We start from the raw sequence: 27,289 nt of genomic DNA on the forward strand, positions 1-27,289 counted from the left end.
AATAGTTACTGTACGTGTGTTTACCGAGCCAAAATGCCATGTTGTGAAGGTACATGATGATGTCGCTGTGTATTTTTGGTGCCGGTTGCCATTATGGTCCAACAGCGAGCCTATTTTTACTGGATGTCTCGCAAAATGAGATCTATGTCAGTGCATTTTACAAATTCAGGCGCAATGATGGTTATCAGGACCACACAGCTGACACCGTTGTCGTCTTTGTTTGTTTGTGTTTTTTACATAATGCGGTCGTATACATTTTTGTTTGTTTGTTTTTTGTAAACATGAAATAAATAAGAGAGCTTGCTGTGAACAAGGTGTGGGGCCTGACTTTCCTGTAATTATACCTTCCTGTGGAGATAATGTGATGAATAAACTTTTCGCACAAGTCGTCTGAGCAGTCACGGCTGTTGCGCGGCTGTTGCTGAGCAACACTCACACTTGTCTTGACACTCCTTTTTCTCTCTATTCCCCTCATCAATATAGTCTCATGTTACAGACCTTATATCATAATACTACAGTAGTTTTAACCTCTGTACCTATTTTATTATATACAGGGCAAAAAAAAAATGGCCTTTAAGAATAGTAGACGAGTTGGTTATGTATGTGAATCGCATAGCCATACATTTGCTCCACTCTCACTATAAATAACTCTCGACAAAATAAAAAAAAAGTGGACTTTGTCACTTACTAAAGTTGATTTTCTATTTTCACCAAGGATAGCATTACCTGGTGATTTTGTTAACATTATTTTGCTAATAATAGAACGAAAACTGAATACTATTTCAGATAGTGAACCATAATTTTATATTGTCCAATCCATTGATTTTAATATTATGCAAAGAAATTCAGATTAATACCTAACGGTTTTAGGGATTAAACCTTGCTCATACGTAAGTTTAATGTGCCAAGACAAGAACTGAATCTTTATTTGTTTGCTGTTTGAGATTAGGCCATGTTATATGACTCGGAATTATTTTCAGTCAATATGCCTTTACTGTTACATTATTAACCAGAATCGTGTTTTGATTTGTTTTGTTTTGTTTTTTTTTTTTTACAAAGTATGATATATCAAGAAATAATTATCTGAGTTTGTATTATTTGAAGAATGCAGATCTCAACCAAATCAAATCAAAGGAGAATCTTTCCACTATGATTTTCTTCGAACATTAGGCTGACAAAAACCCTGATGATTTGATAAGAAGGCAGTATGATTTTCTTAATCGTGACCTATACAGTCAGAAGAAAAAAAAAAGGAATTGAATAAAGGAATGAAAAAAGATAAAAGGAAGAGCATAATGAATGAAATGATAGGCAGAAATTTAATGGCATGCAAAGAATGAAGACGACGACGTGGAATCAGGGGCGGATCCAGGAATTCCGTAAAGAAAATAATTAATTTATTAATTTTAATCAATTATTCAATTAAATAATTAATTGATTAATTCCTTAACAAACTTAAAGGGGGAGGCGCACGCCCCCATTTTTTCTTTTGCTTTTTTTTTTGGGAAAAAAAATTAAAGGCGGCTGTATGGGGGCGTCCCCTGGATCCACCACTCTAGGAATTTAAGAGGGTAGAAGAAGGGAAGGAGATCTCTATAGGTGGAAGAGAAGAAAACAGAGGGGAGGACCAGAGAGGAAGTGGAGGTTGAGGAGGAATACGAGGAGGAGGAGGAGGAGCAGGAGGATGAAGCCCTCCGGGGAAAGCACAGGGGGAATGAGAAGGGAAGAAAGAAAGATAACGTCAGAGAGGTGGTAGGCCTATACCTTTTTCTTTTATTTTCATCTCCCTGATGATAATAGTGAATTTAATGTAGACTCCTTGCCATCACCAATACATGTATCATCAGTACACGTGATAGGAAACAATGTTTAATGCTATCTGAGTCATATGGTAGGAAATAGTGTCATCTCATATGTCAATAATAACATAATTACTTTCTTTTTCTGCATGTGGTATATCGTATTCCATGTGGAAGTACATGTATCAGCATGGAACTGTGATTATAGCCACTTTGCCACTACATGAGCAACACTGACGCCATATCTTAGCTCTCACACCACATTGGTTTCGGTGTTTTCATTTTACACGACTCATCTGATTCGATGAACTCATCCTTGTATTAACAAAAAAAAAAAAAAAAAAAAGGAGGGAATTTCGTTGCAGTAATTATCATTTCGTCTTGGCCTTTATGTACTGAGAAAGATTAGATGGAGCTACGTTGTATGTGCATTCATTCAATCCGCACGAAATTTAAGGGGAAGTTTCCCCGAATTATGTGGATTGAGTGAATCGTGTAGTAATATTAGAAAGTCTCAGCAGTGAAAGTTTTCATAAGGGAAACTGGATTATCCGTTCAGAGTAAGGAATTTTTAAGATTTGAGTGCCGCTACCGTTGGATGATATGGCTACAGTTTGTGACATCACTGCAGAACAATGATAACAAGAAGATAAAGAGAGTTTCACAAAATGTTATTTTTTAAAAATGAAAACTACCGTGCATTCCTTTGAACTGTTGTTATATCAACGGTTTCTTTTAAAAGAGCTAAGCTGATAAATAACATTGCTCATTATGTTAGAAAAATGAAACTTCATAAGTTTTGAACGACTTGTCCGATTTTCCTCAAATTGCCACTGATGCGTTCGTGTTGCGGCATTCATTCAATCCACATGTATAATTGGGGAAACTTCTTCTTTAAGAGGAAATCCACCCAAAAAATAAATAGTCTATGAACACAGAAAGAGAAAAAAAACAACAGAACGTTCCAAAAATGTTCCTACAGAATGTTCCAAAAATTACAAAAATCGGATTATTGTTAAGTATGACATTTTTGGATTTCACATTTCTTCGGAAACATTAATCTTGACCAGTCTTTATGAATATTTAAACGAGCGAGTTGATGACAGCATGCCCTAACGATTTTTAATGTAAACAGATGAAATTCGGTAAATTTGTTATTTTCAGCTTATTCATTTAAAAGCATATTGCCAAACTAAAATAACTATATCAGAGTTAACATTTTTTTAATGTGGTTATATTTATAAGGCAATGTTTATACTCATACCGCCGAAATATCAGATGTTTTTTTCTCTTTCGTATTCAATTGATATAATAATATTTGGGAGTGGATTTCTTCATTAAGAGAAAAAGAGACAAATTGAGAAAGAAAAATCTAATCATTAATATATTTAGATAATGTCAACAATCTAAAGAATCCGCAATATACCGCAGTTTAAGACTTTTTCCATCATTCTGTATACAAGAGAAAGAGAAGCTTTCATTAATATACGATGTGTCATTATGAAATGCTATATATATTACCTTTATCAGGATCATAAAAATCTAATGCGTGAAATACTGAGAGCCAAAGATGACAGCATCAAAACACATAAATGCAGTGAATTCTGAAACTTGACGGGTTTAACACTGCATCGTGTCGTTTTTCACGATCGTTGTCGTGAAAAGAAACGAGATATAAAAAGGGGAAAAAATCAAGACATCGAATGATCATACATATAGGTCCTACATTGATGTGTCTCTAGTCTGGTTTCCAGACCCTTTGCCAACTGGACTCCGCGGCGACGAAGTCGCCGCCCCTCGACGAAGTCGCCGCCTTTGCCGAGAAAATCAACTTAAACTATACTAGTTTTCGACGTTGAGGGCGTTAATATCATGGATAGCGAAATAGTATGGGCAGAGGGTCTGGAAGCCAGACTAATGTGTCTCAGACCTTTCTCTGACTTTCAACGTGTGCCATTTTTTGTTTCTTTGTTTTAACATTTTCTATGCTTAAATTTGTTTTACTGTTTTTTAGGTCATATCTATGATGAATCTCCTTGTGATGACATTTGGACAGAAAATGATGTTGGTACAGCATGCGATTGTGTGATAGAAGATCAACTAGAAGCGTTGAAGGGCTTACAGATTGAAGACTACTATGTAGAGACGACGCGTCTCGACGGTGCAATCGTACAATTACTTTTCAATTTGACCGATATAACAGACGATGTCAATTTCTACGAAAAGCTAATTATTATTAATCCTGATTCAGGAAATTTGTCATTTACCTATTCAACTTAATCACACTGCCAAGTTTACGTTTCAAAGAGATTGTACCCGCTATACGAATACACCGCTGAATTCCATTTCCAAAACAGACTGGAGCACGCCTTCGGCCCTAGCCCTTGTGCCACCAAGAACGGAGTCTCAAATTTCGTCGCAGAGGGAGCGCTTCTTCTTATCGGACTCCTCGATATCAGGGTTATTCTATTACGTAATACTCGTATAAGTCTTCAGAGGTTAGCATTTCCCAGGTGTTTAAGGCAGTGAAGTCACATAATGAAATTCAAAGTAGGTAAAAATTCCAGGCAGTCCCAGTTGGCTATAAATACCCGTGTCAGTGAGCAGTAAGCATCTTTTTCAAGTGTGACGGCAGTGAATTATACCAGGGAGGTGAGACACCTCCGTGATTATACATCTCGAACTCCAATGTCTAGTGATCAGGAAGACGACGCTACCTCTCAGCCCCCATCCCCGCGGGGAGATCAGGGCATGGAAGGCCGCCTTGAAGCTCAGCTAGAGAGACCGAGATACTCTCCCGCCTCATGGATAGGGCGGCGGCACACCGTGGTAATGACAAACGGCATGCGAGCCATGCCAGCTGGTGCAGGAGAGCTTCTCCTCCCGGCGATTAGTCCGGACATGCGAGCCATGTCCGCGGGGACAGGGGCGCTGCCCCGCCCATCGAAGACTTCAGCGAGCTAGCCATCCCCATCGGCAGCTCAACAGACGACGATATTCTCATGTCAGCCTCCTTCCTGGCAAAACTGATTGCGTTGCCCTGTATGGGTGGCCTTGACTCTGCCCTTGTGGTTATGGTCATTTTGACAACCGAATTGATCCGGATGCCATGCCCTTACAGCCAAACTCTTTCAAAGCCTGGTACCAAATTTGATTTTAACTTAAATTCTGATCTCATTTGGGCCAAATTTAAAAATTGGCTGATTTGCTAATGAAGGCAGTCACACTGCCCATATCAGAAGGTAAGTGCTCTATAAAATCGCGAAGCAAATGCTCAATTGCCATCGAATGCCCAAGCAGTTCTCACACCAAAAATCGAGAGCAAAATTCGGGCGATCCTCCTTCACGAGGCCTTGGGTCTTGTGAGCTCCCAACTTCTACAACAAAATGTAGTGAAGGGACTTCTACCACATAGATAAATCCTTTCTGAAATTCACATATCATGCACGGATAATCATCCATGCAATTGACACAACGAGAATTGTAACAACTCATGTCACCATCGATGGCCTGACACTCCCGGGCTTTGCTTATCGTATGATCCGAGCATGCACCATCGAGGTATCTTAAAACCCCTTCTCAACCCTTCTCAGCAACACTTGCGCAGCAAGTCGATTCCACTTGGTAGAAAGTTGTTCAGAAAGACATCTGAGAGAAATTGACAAGTGTCACATAAGCGGTACATCGTGTGTCATGAATGTCTCTACGCAAGCCAGCAAAAAAAAAAAAAAAAAAAGGGATGAGTACTGTCCAAGACCGCTCAGTGCTGGAAATCTCAAGCTTTCCAAAGATGACTGGTCAAAATAATTCCCGAGCCTTGGATATTGGCCACAATATTTGGCTATGAAGCCAATAATTTCATTTCAACCCCATACCAATAAATTTTTCCTCTACAAAGTGTACATTCTACCGAGGAGGAAAAGGCAACCCATGAAGAATTGTCTCCGAACATTCTCGCAAAGCAAGCTATTAGAGAGATTCCTCACATGGAGTATCAACTCTATTCTAGCGCTACCAAAGACCGGCGGTCTAAGTCCAATCATAAATCTGAAAAACTTGAACAAATTTGTAAGATACGAACACTTCAGAGTGGAACAGTTTCGCTTGATTACGGCCTTAATTTTGCCCCTCCAAAGGGTGCATATTTATCCGTATCCGTTCACCTTGTTCATCAAGCATAGTCTTTCGAATGGAAATACTAAGTAGTATTTTCACTGCATTCCTTCAGTGCCTTCCATCTGGCCTTAATTTGACCCCACAGAATTCCCTTAAAGTTATGAAACCTGTCTTTGCCTCGGTGAGTAGTGGCATTACAACAATCACCTATTTCGATGATATCCATATTCTTTCTCACACCAGAGAAGAGTGTCTTGACAAAGCCAATGATCAACTTGTCACCCTTAAAGAGTTTCAGTAAGGATTTCGACAAATCCAGTTTCAACCCAAAGCACGTCGAGACCTTCCTTGGTTCTCATATTAATTCCCAGCAAATGATTTTCAGTTTTTTCCTCAGAACAAGCTTGACAAGGTTACTGCCCTTGGAAATTCAATCTTGTATGGCAACGAAACCAAATTTCGGGATTCTAATGCCTTCCACAAAGAAATTTACATTCTCGTCACTTAGGACTAGAAAAAATAAATCGACTAATGCTCTGCGTAAAGCAGAAGATGACATCGACACGAAGTTTGGTGTCGTTATCTAGTCATGCGATACAAAACATTCTTTGGTGGTGGCTGTCTCGCAAGACAAAGAATTACTTTCCACCTTCATTAGCATGATAATTTCAAGCGATGCTTGCATCCCAGTATGGAGAGTAGTTAATTCTGAACAATGACAATTCCTTTGCTCAGAGAGTCTGGAGTGCCAAACAGAATTCCCCGCATAGCAATGTGTGTGAACCTCTTGCAATTCAGAACGATCTTGAAGCCCTGTGTGGCTCGTGTACAAAAAATGTGCTTATTCATAATTCGGTCAGACATTTCTACAGCTAGTAGCATACCTGACCCGAACGAATTCACGGCCAACATTGGAATTGGTGTCTAGCAATTGGATATCAGCTTCACATTCAACAGATGTAGATAATTCTTAAGTTTTCTGCTGTCTCGCAGAGACATGAACAACTAATTACTATTTTACATGTTTTTCACCACACAATCCACAAACTCTACATATGGATTAGCAACTTTCCTCATGTCAAATGGAAGCCAAGTTTTATTGCCCTGAATTTTGATGCCTTTTTCCTTACCCTAGAACGTTTTCAGTCCTCCACAAGCTTCAACTGAACAAGGTGACCTGAGCAATCCTCACTGCCCCAATGGCGGCGGCAGCCATGGGCCTCATTATCGCTCAAAATGCGAATAGCCCCACCTCTATTACTCCTAGAGAAAATTCTTGCCCCACACCCTCACCCACCGACGAGCCTCCAGCTCACACTAGCCGCCTGCATGGGTGCTCTCTGCTAGCGATGACAAGTGGCAGACACATCGCAGCACATTGCAAAGCTCCTCTCATCGTCATGGCGAGACAATACCAATAAACAAAACAAATGAGGGTGCTTGAAGACAGTAGCAATGTCTGTATTCTGAACAATCTTGTGATCCTTTTTAACCCGTCTACAGAACACGTTGTCAACATCTAAGCCTATAGCATAGCTTTTCAACAAAGCCCACCCCACGATTAACTCATAGACCTGCTCGGTCTTCCATACTACCTGAAACCGAGAGCTATGACATAGGCAAACAGCCCCTATAGTCAGAACTTATGAAGGGCGTATCTAACTCCGACCCTCGCAAGTCTAAATACAACAACATTGGGGATGTTTCAATTGTTTTGAATCACTTTTTATCGTTTCAAGATACCTATGAACTATAGACTCCTTCAGTGCCTTGAGCCAAAAACAATTTTCCTAGCTCGTTTCGGCAAAACGTACACAAATGCTGAGACATCTAGTTCTTATGACATTACCGGAAGATGATGCCACGTTTGCACATTAGAGATATGGAAGGTATATCTCTAACCAGGTAATTAAAGTGCCTTCTTTTACCTCCAACCCTAAAACTCTGTGTTCCGATCAACTCTTCATGAGTATATTAAATGCACAGAACATCTCCAACGAGCAAGTTCAGAAAGCAAACTCATAATTCCTCCGAAACATCCCAACAAATCGGTGACGACAAGCATCTTGGAGCGGAGGCTGAAAGCCAGTCCCTCGCAGCTGCTTGTATAAACACTTAAAATATAACTAATATACTGTCACTAGCTGTACGTGTACATCCCTGTACACTGTACTGACTGTTGCATACAATTAGGTATGAATGTATTGTTGCTATGGGAACATGTACCGAGTTTGATCTGTCTTCGAGATCAGTATGAAAGGGTACCACAGGACGTACATACCTCGTGCTCATATACATAAGGATTTGGGAGCACAGTCATCCCGCGTTCATCCCAGACTCTGGTCTGGTAAGACATCCACGGATGCTAATATGAAAGTGGTATCACATTCTCAGCTCATAGCTACAGAAGCGCCGCAACTTCTAAACTTTCGCGCATGAAGTATAAAGGTCATAATGAAATCTTGTCCACAACTGACTGGACGAACGCTGGTACATTTTGAACCTTCTACCTTCTAACAATTGATTCCACATTAGTTCAACAATTCTCAGTTCTACTGAGTTAGAAAGATACATGTAAATTGTGATAGTATGTGTATATACCTGTATATTAGTATCTCAGTTAAGAACAATGTCATAATACGAGTCAGATAAGACACAAGACCATAAATCACGTTACGTTGTGCATTGGAAAATGGCGACACATTATTCGGCCACTCGTTTAGGAGATTCGGTCCACCAAACTGATGAATTTAAACTCTAATATCAACCCAAAATGCAATGGACTTGCCTCTAATTATTGCTGCAATATTACTATGCCGAGTATGAACTGGTTAATGTCTAATTCTTCCTTCAAATGTACATGAATATTAAGGAACATGATTAGGATTATGTCTTGATTGGAAAATCGGTACAAGAGGTCCATTGTATTTGATTAACTTGTCTGTGCGCTATCATGCTTAATCCTGCTCCAGTTAAAGCACGCAAGGTATCAAAATGATATCATACTCAAAACCTATGCCTTGCACCTTATACTAGTAGGTTCTCAAGCAAACTTTGCTCGAGTTCTTCTCTTGTTTGCGACAATGTGTGTCACCATCGATAGATATTCTCTATGCATGAGGAGTCATGACCAAAGTTTCAACCTTGTTGTGAAAACTGTCCATCATCCTTCTTGTCCTCTTGCCCTCACTCGTGCCACTAGACTGACTTCTGTACGGAACTTTGAACATGCTAACCTCTGAAGACTTATACGAGTATTACGTAATAGAATTCCTAAATTATACAAGTAATAAGAAGTATAATTAGAATTCTATTAGTAATAATGAAGTATAAGTCGAAGAGGTTCCCACCCAGCATCTCATTTGATCGATACTCTTCAGTTCTGAACCCTCCCTTTACAACACTGAACAGAAGTCAAAACTGGTGGGCCCTTATACTGTATACTGATGTTTTGCTTAATTGCTTGACTTGAGATGTCCATACGTATAAGAATGCTCCGTGCCTTTGGAACAGCAATGATTGTGCTTTACTTATTGCTTGTCTGTATGACGAGAAGGACCAGTGAGCTAATTGTCTGCATTGCACCCAATACTGCATGGTGTTGCTGGTCTGTCTATTTAAAGCCGTATTCTCTTTGAAAAGATGCTTACTGCTCACTGACACGGGTATTTATAGCCAACTGGGACTGCCTGGAATTTTTACCTACTTTGAATTTCATTATGTGACTTCACTGCCTTAAACACCTGGGAAATGCTAACCTCTTCGACTTATACTTCATTATTACTAATAGAATTCTAATTATACTTCTTATTACTTGTATAATTTAGGAATTATATAGGACCGAACTATTAGTTTAGTTGTTGTTGTTGTTTTAGAAATGCAACGTTCGTTTAGCATGGGAGTATTTATCTTTCTTTTTTTAAAAGTCAATTAAATTTGCCAATTTGGTATCACCATGGCCATTTTCGCGCAGTTGAATTGCATGACTCGGCATGCATGAAAAACCCGACACTATGAAAATCAAATGATGAAAAAAGATGGAAACATCTAGATTACGTATTGATTGTGCAATACTCTCTTTGACTGTGGAGAGTACTGACGTCTTGATGATGCATTATCTATGTTATCTATGTTAATGGTGATTACAAATCTCCAGCACTAACGCATCATCAGAAATACCAAGGTCAGAGATCGGGGAGCTGATGTGTGCGAAATGTGAGCAGTATAGGCTCCGCTGGACTCGGTATTGGAGCGAGGGGTGCAGGGGTGGGGGAGGGATTGTTCCTCCTTTCAAAATAAGCTTCAGCCTTTAGTAAGATCTGGTTCACACTGAATATAGAATTAAAAAATAATTGTCCCACCATGGTCCTTGGTCACTTTGTGTGTGTGTGTGTGTGTGTGTGTGTGTGTGTGTGTGTGTGTGGCATTTTGATAGTTGGAAATCCACCCGTAGCGGGTTTCTTTTGTTGTTGTTGTTGTTGTTGTTGTTGGTTGGTTGGTTTTGTTTTGTTTTGTTTTTTGTTTGTTAGGCGGATTAGTGTCATGTGAAAGACCCCTGAACTTCTCGCCTAATGGGTGATGAGACTATGATAGGTCTGCATCACAGGGAGGCGTGCTAAATGACTTCTGCTGACAAACATTACTTTCATCGTGCCTATAATCACAATTCGTCATGACGTGATGGCAGTTACAAGCTGGGAAAAGCACCAATATGGGGTAATATACTCAGTAGACGGAAAAGGTACAATTCAATTCAATTCAATTCAATTCAACTCATTTGAGCTTTTGTTTTCCATCCATGTACATTAAAAAGTCATTATAGGTCATGAATTATATGTATATATGTATCAATATATATATATATATAATAAATATAATATATAATATATCTATATATATATATATATATATATATATATATATATATTTTTTTTTTTTTTTTTTTTTTTTTTTTTTTTTAAATGAGATAAATTACTTCACCCCGGCTTATTGATGAATGACGACATGGACATTATTATCATCACAAGTCTTTTGCATAATACATCATATTCACTATGCATCCCATCCTGTACCATCCTTCAACGGTTTGATGAAAGGTCAAGGATCGAGTATGTTGATATTTAGGGCGGAGAGAGCAAAAATTTGAGAAGACCTGGAAAATCTAGCATCGTCAGACAACACTGCGCTGGAGATTATAATACATCATGGTCAGAAATAGTGTAGAGAATTAAGCACACAATATAATCCACATAAAGAGTGTGGTCGAGGCTGGAGTCCTATTTCATCATTCAAGAAGTTTATCAATTATTGTGAGCTGTGATAATTGGAGTTACCAAAACAACAGGGGAAAATGATAATTTGATTTTATGAATACATTGTGGCCGAAGTAAACCACAGTCGCTACATGGTATACACGCCATTTCTAAACATCATACGAAACGCGCCATAGACGAAACTGAGTGGACAATTTTAAAGTCTGATACATTTTATTACACCGCTGGCCTACTCGATCATCTTGAACATGGTATACACGCCATTTCTAAACATCATACGAAACGCGCCATAGACGAAACTGAGTGGACAATAAAGTCTGATACATTTTATTACACCGCTGGCCTACTCGATCATCTTGAATCGTACTCGCAAGTCATAGACATCAATCCATTTCTATTTATTTAAGAAAACACAAACAAACATATTATCTGAGATTACATAAATCATGGTTAGGCCTACATAAAGATAATGCACGAATTGCAGTCATTATGAATGTTTTTAGGACTTAAAGGTACTGTTTACCATTGGGAGCAGTGATTTAGATAAAAAATGTTCGAGATCTCACATTAATGCACATGACTTGTGTAGGTCAGTTGTATATCACAAAACATCCTACCATATATAAATTTCACAATGAAGCCAAATATAAGGATACTAATATATCACTGTTTTCTCAATAAACCATAACTTTACACGTTTTAGTCTAAAAACATTTTTATCATAACTATTGTTCACAATATGTATATTTAACATCACTTAACATTGACTATAATATACTGATTCAAATTTTTACATTGATTGTTTCTATCCCCAACTCATATTTTAGAATTATTTTGAAGCGCTACTGTTTTACTACTACTAGTGTATGCAAGTGGCAAATAATGCCTCTAAGAAGCCAGCAGGCAATGCATCAAACATGACATGCATCAAACATAATTACATCTTATGAAGAAGGCAAAATCATTTGTTTTCTTTGATGTACACGTGTATTATCTTTGTCGCAAGAATTGATCATAATTATTACGTAATAGCTGGTGATTTCTCGTCTCACACACGCCTCCCACGCGCTTTAGCACACAGCGCGCGCACAGCTAGCAGCTCGCCACAGCTCGCTGTAGCGAGCGCGCGCGCGACGAGCTGGAGGTCATCAATTTTGCTGACCTCGGAGGACGTAAAACATGGCAGGTGACATGTTTTGGTGACTGAGGCTCGCGATACCTCGAGAAAATCTTTATCCCTGTTTTTCCCCTTTAAAGTGGTCGGATGATAAATCTTTTTCGCTGGACACATTCTATCGGTGGTTAAGCAAGGTAGGTGCGTTCGTGATACGAAGCATTGATATGGCAAGAAAGTGGATGGATTTTTAAAGTCGTTGAGTTTCGCTTTGGTTTGCGAGAACGTGGGACTGGAGGTATGGGTAGGATTCATCGGGAATGCGAGTGTGGTGGTTGTGTGTGTTTGTGTTCGTCGCACGGACGTTTCTGGCTCGGCCTACTGTGCGCCTCGGTGCTATGGAGAGTTCCACATGTGTATGCGCATAATATGCATCATGCGATCCGGCGAGGCCGCATACTAACGTTAGTAAAATTACATGTACTTGAATGGCTGCAAATTCAGTCCCCAGTCGCAGTAGACCCGACCACACTCTTCCCCGTATTCTGCTACAATTTAGCCCCTAAAACCCAGGATTGCCCTGCTTGGCCGCTTGTGTTGTGCTTGTACTAGCAATGACTAGAGCGCGCGTCAATGGACCGCGTCGATACTAATACTAAGTATACTAGATCTATAGTGCAGTGATCGATGCATGAAAAACTTGAGCTGGAATTGTTTAAAAGAGCAACTAACCGTATTCCGTAATGAAAACGTGATGTCATGGATGAAAGGAGTCGACAAATTCATATGCCACCATTTGGAATCTGATTAACTGTAGAGTCTTTAACTAAATTTAACTGGATTTAGGCCTATTGACAAAAGCCGAATAGGCTCTCAACATTTGTCATTATGCACTTGTCAATGTAATGACGCACCCCACTACCCCCGGACATCGGCATCCCGCGAGCAGAAAATGGCATGCGGTAGGCAGTTTCTTCTGCTGCCGCTTCTTTTACTGTCAAAAATTCGCCTTTGTCACCACAGAACATTATTTAGACGCACATTGTATAAAACAAACTTTCTTCGATAGCAATGTGTGTGTTGGTGTTGCATCGCAATATGCAATAGGCACTAAGGTGTTCGATAGTAACTTAGTAAGGTTGAAATTGTTACATCGCTGAACAGTCCCTGGTTTGAGATCGAGTATGCATGATTTCATGGGTTTGTTGGAGGTAAAATGTGAGGAGAAAGGGTGGCTTTTAAATTATTTGCTTGCCAGATTCTGGCAAGCATTTTTCCCTCTTATTCCAAAATGCTTCCCGACTTTGATTTTCACTTGCCGCGGGAAAGCGCTCACTATAATTTCACTCGCGGTACGTGTATCCGGTCCTAGCGTGCAAAAATGTGTGCAATTTTCCATAGCCAAGTGACGTACCATGACGTACCCCTCGGTTCAGAATAATTAATGCGTGTTATTTTCCATAGCCAAGTGACGTACCATGACGCACCCCTCGGTCACAAATTTGACCGACAATGATGGGATTTTGACGCACCCCTCGGTCAAAAATTTGACGGACAAAGGTGATAAATGACGAACACCTTGGTCACAAATTTGACGGACCAAACGAGGAAATGACGCACCCATGTCCGGGGGTAGTGGGGTGAGTCATTACATTGACAAGTGCATTAGGAGTCAATAGGACACCTACATTATTAGGTAGGGTTACCATATTTTTGCCCTCGGGCTGATGTGATATGCCAGGAAAATGAGTTGTTATGGAGAATTTACTGTAGTGGTAGATCAAAAGTATGAAATAATTTTGATCATATGGTCTGTAGATTCTAATGACTTTCATTCCTGATTGTTGGCTGAAGCGCCCTCACTGCACTGTTCTAATGGTTGAATTTATGAAGAACATTACCATATCAGTCATGCCTCTTGTGATGATGTGTGAAATAATTACGATATCTCCGACAAACGCAACTCCCTCCACATGCAGGACACCCATATCAGGTCATTGAATTCACATGGTCAAGAGTGACCAGCCGAGTTGGTGTGTAGTCAGCTTGTCCCTCTTTGCAGCAAGGTATGGGCTAGTTAGCGGAAGTGTGTCTGATTTTGCTGCAGGGGAGAGTTCTACTTCTGGTTTGTGGCGTGGGGCAAGAGGCGGCATGATAAAGAGGCCAGGTTGTACAGCAGCATGCAGCACAATCAGACGGCATGCATGCAGTGAATGCATGTCTGACTGGAACACGCACCGCCCTCTATCGTTGCCCTGTCAGCTGTTTGCCTCCCCTAAAGCTCGCCGCACACTATACGACTCACGACCTTACGACTGACAGACTTTGGATCCGAAATAAGTCACAATAGCCTCACAATACAAACACGCTTGTTTATTTCAGATCAAAAGTCTAGTCTGTCAGTCATAGTTAGATCTAGTCGTGAGTCGTATAGTGTGCAGCAAGTCTACAAGTAAACCTAGTTTGATCCTTCATGTATGTATTTGCAGTGATTAGGAGTAGAAAGTCACTCTTACTCTCTTATATCAACTCTTCCTCCCAAACACAATACGGTATATATAATAAGATCGACTGATGTATATCTATAAAGCCTTAAATTTACCAACTAGTATCTTGCAAGCTCACTGACGTGAGAGGCTCCTTTTGGGATCTCCAGTTGTTTTCAGCTATAGAGAGTTTTAGTCCCACATAACACGTACAGTTTGTACATAGAACAGAAGCAGGAGTTACTCGTGTCGTGGGAAGTGTGAGTACTCTCGCATCTAACTTGGCAGTTTCATCCATGAATGATACTGCCCCTGCCGCAAGTAGGCACACTGTTGCCAACCAGTATTGCCCTTAACATTTGTAAGTTAGAAGTCAGGGCATGTGTACTTGTCATGAAAAAAATGAAATTTTGTTGAATTTTCTTCATATCATTCTTCATATGTGATGCCACAAACTATAGTCTACTCATCCAGCAGTGGCAGCACTGAAACTTTTAAAATTCATAAATTTTGAACAGATTGTCCTGTTTTCCTCGAAACTTTAAACTGATTTGCTCTACTGATATTGCTGTTTTCACTTAATTCACACATAATAAATTTGGTGATCATACCTCAGTGCAGGACAGAGATGTGTCCTAAAAACCTGTTACAAGAAAAGAGCAATTAATATAGCAAATCAACTTGTGTGATAATTTCTTTTCCACTCTCAAACTGTAGCTTTCCTCTGCCAAGTTGATGGGATTCGTTGCTCCCAGAGGATTTCAGAATCATCGCAGAGAATGGAAACAAGTAGTGAGAGCAGTGGTGGAAAGGAAGCCAGTGGGGATGCGTCAGCAGACGACAAGAAACCCTCCAAAACTGCAGCAGTGGTGAAGGATAAGAAAAAGGTGGTGGGCAATGAAGAAGCGACGAAATCCGCCGCAGACAAGGCATCCTGCGGCAAAGACCAAGCAGCGGAGGCCACTGTAGGAGATGCGGTCGGCCCAGGAGACAAGACTTCGCCGTCCTCCGGTGCGACTCAGGAACCGGCGCCCTCCGTGGGCGTGATCAGCACATCCCCGAACGTCGTCGTGGAGAGGGTCGGGGCGGGACTGTTGACATGGAACCTGACAGCGACGGGCGGTGATCCGGAGGGGGAGGTAATGCCCTTCCCTTTCCCTTCTCCTGCCATTCAGCCGTCGAATTGCGCTTATGAGGATGAGGCTAGTGCTGCGATGTCCTATTGGGTTGGTCTCAGATCGAAACAAACTTCCTTTCCAGTTATTTGCTACATTCTCCTTGTTCCCCCTTGTAGTGGGAAAAATTCTAATAGAGAAGTTTGTTTGATTCTCAATCCCCACCCCTTTTTTTTTTATCAGCCAGCATTGCAGTTTGCTTTGGTTGTGTGTTTAGACGAGGTAATCCCTGTAGCAACTAACAATTACCGCATTCTATTGGTTATGTCTGTAGACTTATTTGATTTTGGTAAAGACTTAAAATTGGCCATCTTGATATGTATTTATTTTCACACTCTAGCTAATATCTGCAGTGGCAGGTTTTTACACATTTCACCACACAAGTTCAGAAGAGTTAAATAGTTTACAATTCGTTTCAGGAAATTGTCAACTCAAACTACCGGTACCTACATGTTTCTTATGGAGAAAGTGAATTGCGAAAGATTCCTGAAATTTTCTCACCTATTCTTTGACTCGTATAAGAGTTTTCTCAAGCCTTAAGCTTGACAGATTTAGTTTGTTTGGCATGTGGTACACTGTGAATAGAAGTTATATGAGATGGAACAAGCAACTTTAGTTGTCAAAAGCTGTATTGAGGCAACAATTTCTGTTCTATGCCTCCAGCAAAATCCTTCTCTTTCTGCAGAGGAATGCTACCTTTTGAATGTGCAGACAACATTCGAAAATTGCTTGTATGAGAAGAAAACAACATGTCTTCATGTATTTCGCTGTTAACTTATTACCTTTCTACCAACTTCGGAGCATTAAATGATAGGACTACGATGCTTGATCATCAAAAAAGTGCATAGGGTCATCGACATTATCAATGGAATGTGGTCATCTAATTGGTTTGGTTTAGATTTTTCTTAACTCCTTCCCACCCTACCCTGCTCCACCTTACCTCTACCCCTCCTTACCTCTACCCCACCTTACCCTACTCCACCCCACCCTACCCCACACCCTTTACACATCTTGCGCCTTTTTAGTCCGCTAGACTGCATGTGTTCACCGAAAGAGGAAGTTTCCCCAAACACATCTATAGGCCAGCATTCATGAAGGTGGTTTAAATTTAGACCTTGGTTTATGCAAATTTCTTCTGTGTAAATGCACATGACAGATTGCATACGGCGATAGACGTCCAATGAAAATCACGCAAGTCAAAGGTACGCCTTTTTCACACTTTTTTTAGTCCATGGACGTAATTTATACCAGGGTCCAAATTCAAACCACCTTTGTGAATTTGGACCATATAGTGTATGCATCTGGTTCAGCCAATGCAGAAAGATCTGGGAAAACACGAAGTGAAAGTTTGGGGGGAAATACCCAGACAGTTGAAAATTGTGAATTTGTACAAGATTTGATTCATTACATGTGCAACCCTCTCTTCAACAAGTTGTGGTATCACTGTTGTAAAATGCTTTAAAGAAAATATAAAAGGAATTTATTAAAAATTCATGTTCTATGATATTCAAAGAGTAGTTGCCCCATCTCTTGTAAAAGGCACAAAGAATAATGGTTACCCTGTCCTGTAAAGCTGAAAGGATTGTATACAATAAAAAAAAGCAAAAAACAGACAATATATTGAATCCCATTTTATAAATCTTTCTGCATTGCCACAATATATTTTTGGGGAAATGTCCCTTTAAAAAATTCTGTATTAGCTGCTATGCTTCAGGCATTGAAATACAATTCTTTTCTGATTGCTCATAACTTGTTGAATCAAGGTGTTTTATCATGAAATGTAATTGCATGTCATATTGTGTATAGCTCATATGATTCAGCATGCCGTACACCAGGATACTGTCGTAACCTAGGGCACGGTGTTGTGTAAGTGCCATCTCGTGTCCGTTATCATACAATTCTGCAATGTTGTCATGGCAACTATTTTCTCGTCATTAGCGCCGGCATAAGTCAGCATGGCAATAACGATCCCATTGCCCATTTTCCACATCAATTTTTAAACAGTGAAGATTACAACAGGACCGTACACTGTAAATGAGAAAAAAACAAGTTATTATTTGCATGCTTAAGTTGTTGCATAATCACAAACAAGAACACATTTTTATGCATGATGAGGCAAAAAAAAATATTTTTACAATTTTTTTTTTGTATCCCAAGGTACAGCATTGAAAAAAAAAATCAACAAAATGGTGAATTTTCATTTGGTATCCTAGGGTACCGAATATTGCATTATATGTACTGTATATGCCATACATTTCGTGAGTCTAAATTTTCGCGAATCGGGACTTCCTGACAATTTAGTGAGTGGTTTAATTCGTGATCGTGGAGTCCTGTACTGAACGGAGAAATGTGTACGCGTACGTCACATTCGTATCGGCATCAGAGTCAATATTTTCACGTGTTTTTAATTTCGTGAATAGCAGCTGACTCGCGAAATTCACGAAAATAAAAACCTCGCGAAATATTTGACGTATACAGTATCCCTGTCTTTGAAGAAGAGCCAATCTTACATAATGCCCACTCTTGTGTTTGATTTCCATTTGGCATTGGACATTTTTGGCCATTAAAAGTTGCTGTGTACTTTTGTTACTGGCTTAAAGTGTTGCACCATTGCTTTCAAATCATTCACAGTTCTAATATGGTTCATTGTTTGTCATTTCAAAATGGTTTTGAAAACTGAGGGCAAGTCACAGAACTTTGCAACTGTCAGGGGGAAGGCAGGTCGTGACAAAATGAAAAAATCTATCCAATGTTTGCCCTGTATGTATAAGAAAAAATGATCATGATTTTTTTTGTTGAAGAACAAAATGTCCGCCGTCGAATTTTTGTTGCATTTTTGTGGAAACAGAAAACAAGTGTATGCTTCAGTACTTGTTCAAATATATTGAAATGGTTGAAAACATGGTCTTAGTCAGGTTTTGCTTACAAAGTCGTTGCAATTTAGCAACAATGTTTTTGTTGTTTACAAAAACTCAACACATGTTGTTTGAATTCATAAATCTTTACCAAATTATACCAAAACAAACCATGATGTCCAAAAGTGGCTTCCCCAGAATACATAATTCAGAAGTAGGGTCTCCAGTCTGTTGAACTAAAACTAATTCCATTTTTAAAGGGGATGGCTAGTAACCGATCAGTGGGAATCAGTGGGAATGCTGGAGGGTGATTGTTCCAGTCCTTGTGGGATTCATTTAAGAGTACATTTTTTATCTACTATTGTGTGAAAATTATTTGCTTCAGAACGGTCTCATATTCTAGTATGATATTCTAGGGCAGATTAATGCCCCGTCACTGACCAGGCATGCTAACCTGGAAACATTAAACTGCACATTACTTGAATATTCATGAGACCATTTTGAAGCAAATAATTTTCACACAACACTAGATATATAATGTACTCTTAAATGAATCCCACAAGGATTGGAACAATCACCTTCCAGCATTCCCACTGATTCCCACTGATTAGTTACTAGCCATCCCCTTTAATACATTCAGTAGTTATTTTACAGCTTTAGAAAATGTAGAACAGTATTCTTACTAACAAACAATATTCCAGTAGTCAAAGGGATAGTACAGGATGGTTGAGTTTGCTTCACTTTTCCTGCATTTTTTGATGATGATTTTTTGAGATAATGAGAAACCTCTTTTGAAATATGGAAGAATGTATGATTCTAAGAGGAATTCAAAGTTTATTTTATATAATTCGTTTTTCATATGGCTGAGATATCCGATCAAAGCGACCCTAATAAAAAAGTGGGCCCACCTTTTAGTAGGATCTTTTTATTTTACTTTGTTTTTTATATCTCGGCCGTTTCAAAACCGATTTTCGTCAAATTAACTTTGAATTCGTCTTAAAATTGTTTGCTATTTAACATTTCATAAAATGGTGTCTAAGTGCATTGTATCTTGCAAAAAGTTAAAAGCTAAATGCTCACCTCAACCAATACTATACTACCCCTTTAAACATTTGACAGCTGCTTTATACTGGTCATTAGAGCTGTTTAGTATAGTGTTCAGTTGCATTAATACGGAAGTGTGTCTTTTGTGTGTGGTGAAATCATACATATCGTGTATCTCAGCATGACTCTGAGATGTGACATACATTGTACAATCATGTATTCTTTAACTAATGGTAACAAAGCTGCTTTGCCTATCGGGATGTCAACCATTTGGGTATTGGAAAGCGTTTTAACACAATTAGAATTGATTATATTCATGTTATAATGTGTGTACCTTGCAGTTTATCTGTCTTTTTGAAATGCAGTTTAAATAGTGTGGGGCTACTCACAAAGTTTGCTAGTTGTTTACTTATGTAGCTTTTTGTCCCTTTTCAAATGGCTAGTAATTCATCAGGCAGCATTATCATCTTCCAGTTTTTTATAGGGCTTGACACTTATTTTTTTTTCTCTCTGATGGCTCATTAGGGCCAGTAAAATCTATAAATCCGAAATTTGGTGGCCTGATATTTAAAAAAAAAAAAAATGTAGTGGCCTGGTATAAACAGAAATATAACAATCAATATTGAATCTTAAGTGCCTGACCAGGCCGCAAAAAGATACTGTAAACCAGAAATTTTCATGTGCATTTTAATTTTGTGAATTTTGCCAGTTAGACAAGATTTGCAAAATCAAAAGCTGTTTATTTGTCAAATGGAATATTTACCTGTGGATATTACATTTACATGGCAGTATTCTTCATTAGTCTCTCCTCATGTTCTTGAAACGATACTTGTATCCCAACTTTTGAACATTTTCTGCTATCCCTTCTAGTACAGTGCACTCCCGTTATAACGAACACGGTTATAACGAAATTCCGGTTACAACGAAATAAAATTTAGGGCCGCAACATTATCAACTCTATGTATTTTTATTGTTTATTCATTCGGTTGTAACGAAATTTCGTTATAACGAAAGAAAACTGCCGGTTCCGAGGACTTCGTTATAACGGGAGTCCACTGTACAGAGGAGAGTTACACATGTACAGTGTATGTGTGGACATTTTCACAAGATTGATGTTTTGATCTTGGTCAAGTAAAATGGACTTTGCATCATTCTGCTTTCACTTTTTTGTTATCATGTTGCTATAATGGTATGAATTGATGTTGAAAAAAAGTACAGTTAACCAATTGTTTGCATGAAACTTTCCATATTCAGCAAAACATTTCCTGTGTATGGTTTTAGCTTTTAAAGGTTCAGTAGTCTTTGTCATAACTAACCGCATTGCAGGGAAAAAAAAATTACCTATTTAAAGTTGAAGAAAGCTCTTCTTAGATTTTTCTTCCTGTAATAACCTTTTGTTCACCAAATGGTTTATCAACATACTTACATTTTTTGTATTGTTCAATTTGTTTCATCATTTTGACCACTTTATTGTTTTGACCCTTTTAGCTGCATAATAACCAGAAAAATGTGTTACAATTTTAAGTCATCACATATTTCATGGAGAGCAAAGTATGATTGTGTAGTTCAAGATCTTTACATTGTATCCTTTCTTTCATCTTGACTACAGGGGAAAGAAGCCCCTAGTGGCTCAACTTTTGATTTCATCGGCTCTTCGACCATCCTCACTGAGGACCAGATCCTGAAGATAGATGCTGCCCTCAAGTCTGAGCAGGACAAGATGGCGGCCAACCCCCTGATAACCCCTCAGGACAGCCTGGAGCAGATGGAGATGGAGGAAGCTGGTCCTTTGGATGATGCCCCAGAGACGGAGGCAGAGGAGAAGCTGCAGCTGAATGCCTCCAACGACTCGCTCAACTTTGACAACATGCTCGACATCGGTGCGACCAGCCTCAACACCAAGGACCTCATGAATGAGGTCATGAGCAGCGAGCTCCTTCTGGACGCCATCGGGGATGAGGGCTTGGTGGCTGCGGCAACGGTCGTCTCGACCACCAGCGATGGAGAGACGGAGAGTGGGTCGACGAGCGACACGACCCCGAGTAAGAAGAGAGAGGACAGCCTGAAGAGAAGATCGGCAAGGATCGCCAAAATCACAGCCAATGATTTGACTCTGAGGCAAGCCATCCGGAAGAAGGAACAACAGAAGAAGGAGAGGGAACAGAAGAAGAAGCAGAAGGAGGAGGAGAAAAAGTCCAAGAAAGCTGTCGAAGCACAGGAGCCTGTCAAGACGGAGGTCAAAGATTCCAGTGGTGACCGCCCAGAGACATCCAAGAGTGAAACCGCCAAGGAAGAGCTGAAGGGAGTGAGCAAAGACGGGGAACAGCCAGCTGTTGTCAAACCAGAAATGGACCTGACGAGCGAAATTGCAAAGTACCTCAGCGTCATCGACCAAGAGATCAAAAAGAGCGAGGAAGAGAATCTGCTCAGTGGGCAGACCGCAGAGAGTGTCAAGGTTGAAGATGCCCCCAAGGACAGCAAGGAAGGAAAGGAAGGGGCCCATTCAAAGGTCTCTGATAACACAAAGCTGGGAGCTGAAACGGCGAAGGGCACTTCCAACAAGGAAGCCAAGAAGGGGGATGAAGTTGAGGAAGGGGCTGAACAGGGAGAGCTGAAGGAGGAGGACGAGGAGGAGAAGGAGGTCGGTGAGTTTTCTGACCAAGAGGACGACCATAAGGAGAGCAGCGTCTACTGGATGGACCACAGCTACGCCGCAAACACGCCCAAGGTGATCCCTCCCCATCCGGCCCCGGACACTGCCACGACCAGAGAGCCGTCGCGACGCAGCGCGAGGCGGGAAAACAAGAAGAAGAAGGAGGAGGAGGCGGCGGTGGCGGCGGAGGGCAAACTGGAGGAGAAGGCAGATGACAAGTCGCAAGCGTCATCAAAGAGCAAACAAACGGACCAGCTAGAGAAGGAAGGAAAAAAGGAGGAGGAGGAGGAGGAGGAGGGGAAGAGCACCAGGAAGACACGAAAGCATCATCACAAGGGAAAGCACTCCCCCAGCGATGGTGCTGGGAGGAAAGGAAAGGATCGGAGCCGCTCCAAATCATCCAAAGAAAGAGGCAGCAGCAAGGATAGAGAGAAGGAGAGAGGGGACAAGGAAGGAGAAAGGAGAAGTCGGCGGAGCAGGTCCAAGTCATCGGGGGAAAGAGAGAAGGATAACAAAAAGGAGAAAGATAACAAAAAGGAGAAGGAAAAGGAAAGAAGGAAGGACAAAGAGAAGAAGGACAAAGGGAAGGAGAAGGAGAAGGAGAAAGTGAAGGATAAGGAGAAAGGAAGAGAAAACTCAGAGGGAAGGAGATCATCTCGGAGATCCAGGGATGCAAAGAAGAAGCATCTTGGTAAGACAGAAGGTGTAATCTCATTTCAGATGAACTGATTCTATTTATATTGCATGCTGATCACCTGCATGCCAGATACACAGTGCACTGCATCAGTTGTTTGGTGTCTTTTTTTCTTTCTCATTTTTAAGTTTGTCAAGGATATGTAGAACAATTTCATAGTAGAAAAAAAAGTAAAGGAAAGAAGAATGACTTAATTCGGAAAAAAAAAATGATGATTCAAATTAATTTTTATTTGATTTTAATCCTTGTGATAACATTGGCTTTCCAATCACATTTTATATACATATTTCTTGTAGTTTTGTTACCAAAGTCTGTCCACACCATACTTAATAGATTTGAAATTCTTTATTACTTTATAGACTATTCTAAAAACAAGTTCACCATTAGAAATGTTTCTTCCAGTAATTAATCTCTTAGAACAATGTCATCTCCCCTCAAAAAAGAAAGACCCAGATTTACACAAAATGGTAGAGCTATACCAAACAATATAGCTATACAGTGGATTAATGTTTCTGAATGCTGAAACATTGTATAACAAAACTTTGTACAGTTGAACCTCTATTATCCGGCCTCCCTTTATCCGGATCTCTCTATTATCCGGACGCAATCTCGCCGTGATTTTTTTATCTTTTTTTAAGAATTACGGGAGGAAAGGGGGATTCCCAACTCCTTGAGAACTCCTACACAAACACAAATGAATTACATATACTTGATACATTTCTTAATAATTATTTAGGTAAATCATCCCAAGAATTTATAAAAGAAAATGATTTCATTCTTGCAAACACGACCCTCTATTTTGGGGTCTGTTACTGAGTGTAACAATGAAAAGGTTGCAGTATACACATTACTACATGTGGTGCTACAATGGGCTACATCAGTACATGTGTATGTATATGTACATGTATAAAGCATTGAGTCTCCCGTATCCGGCCAAATCCCTTAACCGGATGAGCCCCGGTCCCGACTTGTCCGGATACGAGAGGTTCAACTGTATTATGAAGCAAATGTCAGAGCATTGTTTCGAACTAGAACTCGACAATGGATCATCTTTCGGAATGTGTCTGAACGTGTGGCAACCATAGAATGGTATGATTAGGCAGGGCGCCATGGGTGAGGGCCAGGCAAGGGTATGTGGTGACCATTAAAGGTACATGGTCCCGGTGGTTCAGTCAAATGCATACGCCGGCGCACGGCGCAAGTTTCCTATAGAGACCTATGCTATCGACTCCTCTTTAGCGCTTACGCTGTGGCCCACTTCCCCGAGTCCTAAGAAGTCTAATCCACTGTAGTCAGTGGTCCGATCACAGTTCGGCTCATGATTCAGCTGAGGGGGATGACAGCTTTAGCAAACTTCTTTTGTGATGCCATAATAAGAAGCACATATGCACGCACCCTGGCATTACTACAGACTGCGCGATGCTCAGAGAAGACAACGAAGGCAACGTTACTTTGACCTAGGCACTTTACTCTTGATGACAGCTCAACTTCGGTAATCTTTGTATCAATGCTAATGGTGATCGGCAGTATCTTCAACAGCACCCTCTACACTACCGGGACTATGCGCCTTTAATACCTATACGACATCTAAACAGTTGATACGTGTCTGAAAGGTCCATGGGCCACACGAAAATTTTATCTGACATTTCTCTGACAGAGTTTGTGTCTGAATGGGAGAAAGTGTCAAGTTCAAAGGAGTTTTAAATATAATTTAAAGCATGTCCCTCAATGTCTCCTACCGATTCCTTCCCTCACCTTGCTCCAGATGAGGCAGAGCTGAGTGATATTCCGTTCTCGTCAGAGGAGGACGACGAGCGTGATGCGGGCGAGCACGACTCGGGAAGTGAGTGGACGAGTGACGACGACCCGGAAAAGCTCTGGTGCATATGCAAACAGCCTCATGATGGGAAGTAAGTTGGAAGTAAAGATACCAAATTAGGAAAAAAAAAATGTTAAGAACACGGTTTTGAACTTGACCTGTAAGCCTTCCGGGCTCAACAGTGGCCCATTGGCCAAGGGTCACTAAACATTGATATCGGGCCACCAAATTTCCCAAAAGGTAAATGTTTTGATGGCCTAATTGGGCAACTGGATAATGGATTGTTATGTTTCCTTTGATTCTGACTCGCTACATTTCTTGTTTGGGCCATCAAAATGTCAAATTTAGATATTTTAGTAGGCCAAAGGGGCCACCAGAGAGAAAAATTCAACTGTTGAGCCCTGAGAATGCTTGGAAATCTGAATCCAAGTATCAAAATGTATTCAAATTCTGTGCATGCATTGATCGTTATCACAGAACATTGCCTTCACAACCACAAAACTTTCTGGATTCTTGCCCTGCATAGCAAGAATTGATGAATGCTAAGTGAATTCCTGCCTAAGAAACTTAATTTGCTGGGAGCAGACGAATAGGATGGCTCTTTACAAGGCTGTGGGAAAAGGAGCAGCCATCAATTGTAGAACATCATGGAAACTGTGAATTAGGACAGGTGAACTGACTTGTCTACCAACGTAATATACATACTTTAGCCTGCCATGATAACAGAGGTTTTTCCTCACAGTCAGACAGCTTGTTCAAGGCCCCCCCCCCCCCACCCATTGCCTGGCATAGCAACAACTGATACATGCAAATTCCAAGTGTTGAAAGGTATTGGGTATGTACAGGTGGATGGAATAGTGTGTTGATGGCCACGAAAGGAAAATAGTGATTGATTTGAATACGCAAGTCAACCAGCCTATTCAAGTGCTTGTTTCTCGATCCTCAAGTGTGCACATCCATCAGTGTGGATGCACCTGTAAAGTTGCCCCACTACAAGACAGGTGGACCAGTATTGTAGTATATTTGAATTTTATGCATACCCCTGCTGCTGAGGCTGTTACTGACAACAACAAAAAATTTGCCCACCAATTTCCTCCCAATACAGCAACAGCTGAAGCATGCAAAGTGGTGCCATGCGGCGAGAAGTGCCTTATTGGTACTAATGGTAGAAGCAGGTGAATGGCATAACTCAGTGAGCAGTCTGCAAGAACAGTAGTATCCATAAATTTGCCTACATTTACCAGTGAACTGGCTGATTTATCACTTGATATTGCCTGGTAGCTCAGAGCATTAGGAATAAGGGATATGGGCTGGGGGTTGGGGATGCATGGGTTGGACACAGGCTCCTGCTGCATGTGTTGGGTGTGAATGGAGACTCGTACGTACTCCCCAGAGACCCTGGAGTTTGCTCACACCCCTGGAACTGCATACTTCTGATTCTGGCTGTGATTTATCATCATCAAGCTTTAAGATGATTTGAAGTTTGTGCTGGTAGCACAGCAAGTGGTTTGTGACAAGAGCTTCCCAGCTCGTAGGAGTTTTGTGTGCAGCCATGCAGAGCCGGTATGTGTGACACATGTGGTGTACAGATTCAAAGGCTGGCACTGGTGATCAGGGGCAAAGTAGGAAGAGTTGTAGCTAACCTGTAAACTGAGCATCATTGTGTAGTACTTTTTCCTGAATGTGTAGATAAGGTGAAGGAATTAATGCTTATCTTGATTTTGGGTGCTATCTATTAAACTACCGCATAGAAGTTTCATCAAATGGAGAACTTGGACTTGCAACCATGTGTGAGGTGTGATTGGGTGTGTTTTGGGCAATTGATAGCCTTGTGTACAGCAGTTTTGTAATGTTTTGTGATGAATTCTGTGCTCCAGATGTCATATCCTCATGTGAATAGCTTTCTTGAGGCTTTCCAAGGAGGTTATGTAGAACAAGCGATTGATTTGCATGCTGCCATATAATAAACTTGTGCAACTTTGCAGGAACTACAATAAACATCCTTATTAATAACACCAACTTACCTTGGAACAGGTGTATCCATGAGTTTAGATTTCCCTCCAAAAAGTCATAAAAGTAACCATAGAGTATTGAAGGGAGGTTGGTCTTTTACCGGTGAAGTGCTTTTAGTCCATGGGCCAGGCCAGATATTGGTACCATCTGAGGGGACAATACCTTTTTGGTGTCATTTTGTTTGTCGGGCATAGATATGCTTATCAAGCTGTGATAGCATTTCCAAATGAGTAGCTTAGTCATAGTAA

General features: G+C 40.4%; 1 protein-coding gene across 1 annotated transcript in view; it reads left to right on the forward strand.

Moving 5' to 3' along the window:
- Positions 1-15,735: 15,735 nt before the first annotated feature.
- The window catches only part of LOC140239755 (uncharacterized), a gene marked incomplete at its 5' end in the record, with an annotated part of 30,079 nt that continues 18,525 nt past the window's right edge, over positions 15,736-27,289 (forward strand). Inside the window, 3 exons of the mRNA XM_072319575.1 lie at positions 15,736-15,927; positions 21,472-23,206; positions 24,975-25,119. Coding sequence (XP_072175676.1) covers positions 15,736-15,927; positions 21,472-23,206; positions 24,975-25,119 — 2,072 coding nt within the window. The remainder of the gene's footprint in view (positions 15,928-21,471; positions 23,207-24,974; positions 25,120-27,289) is intronic.

The sequence above is a fragment of the Diadema setosum genome, chromosome 16 (genome assembly GCF_964275005.1).
Source record: "Diadema setosum chromosome 16, eeDiaSeto1, whole genome shotgun sequence".
Classification (NCBI taxonomy): Eukaryota; Metazoa; Echinodermata; class Echinoidea; order Diadematoida; family Diadematidae; genus Diadema; species Diadema setosum.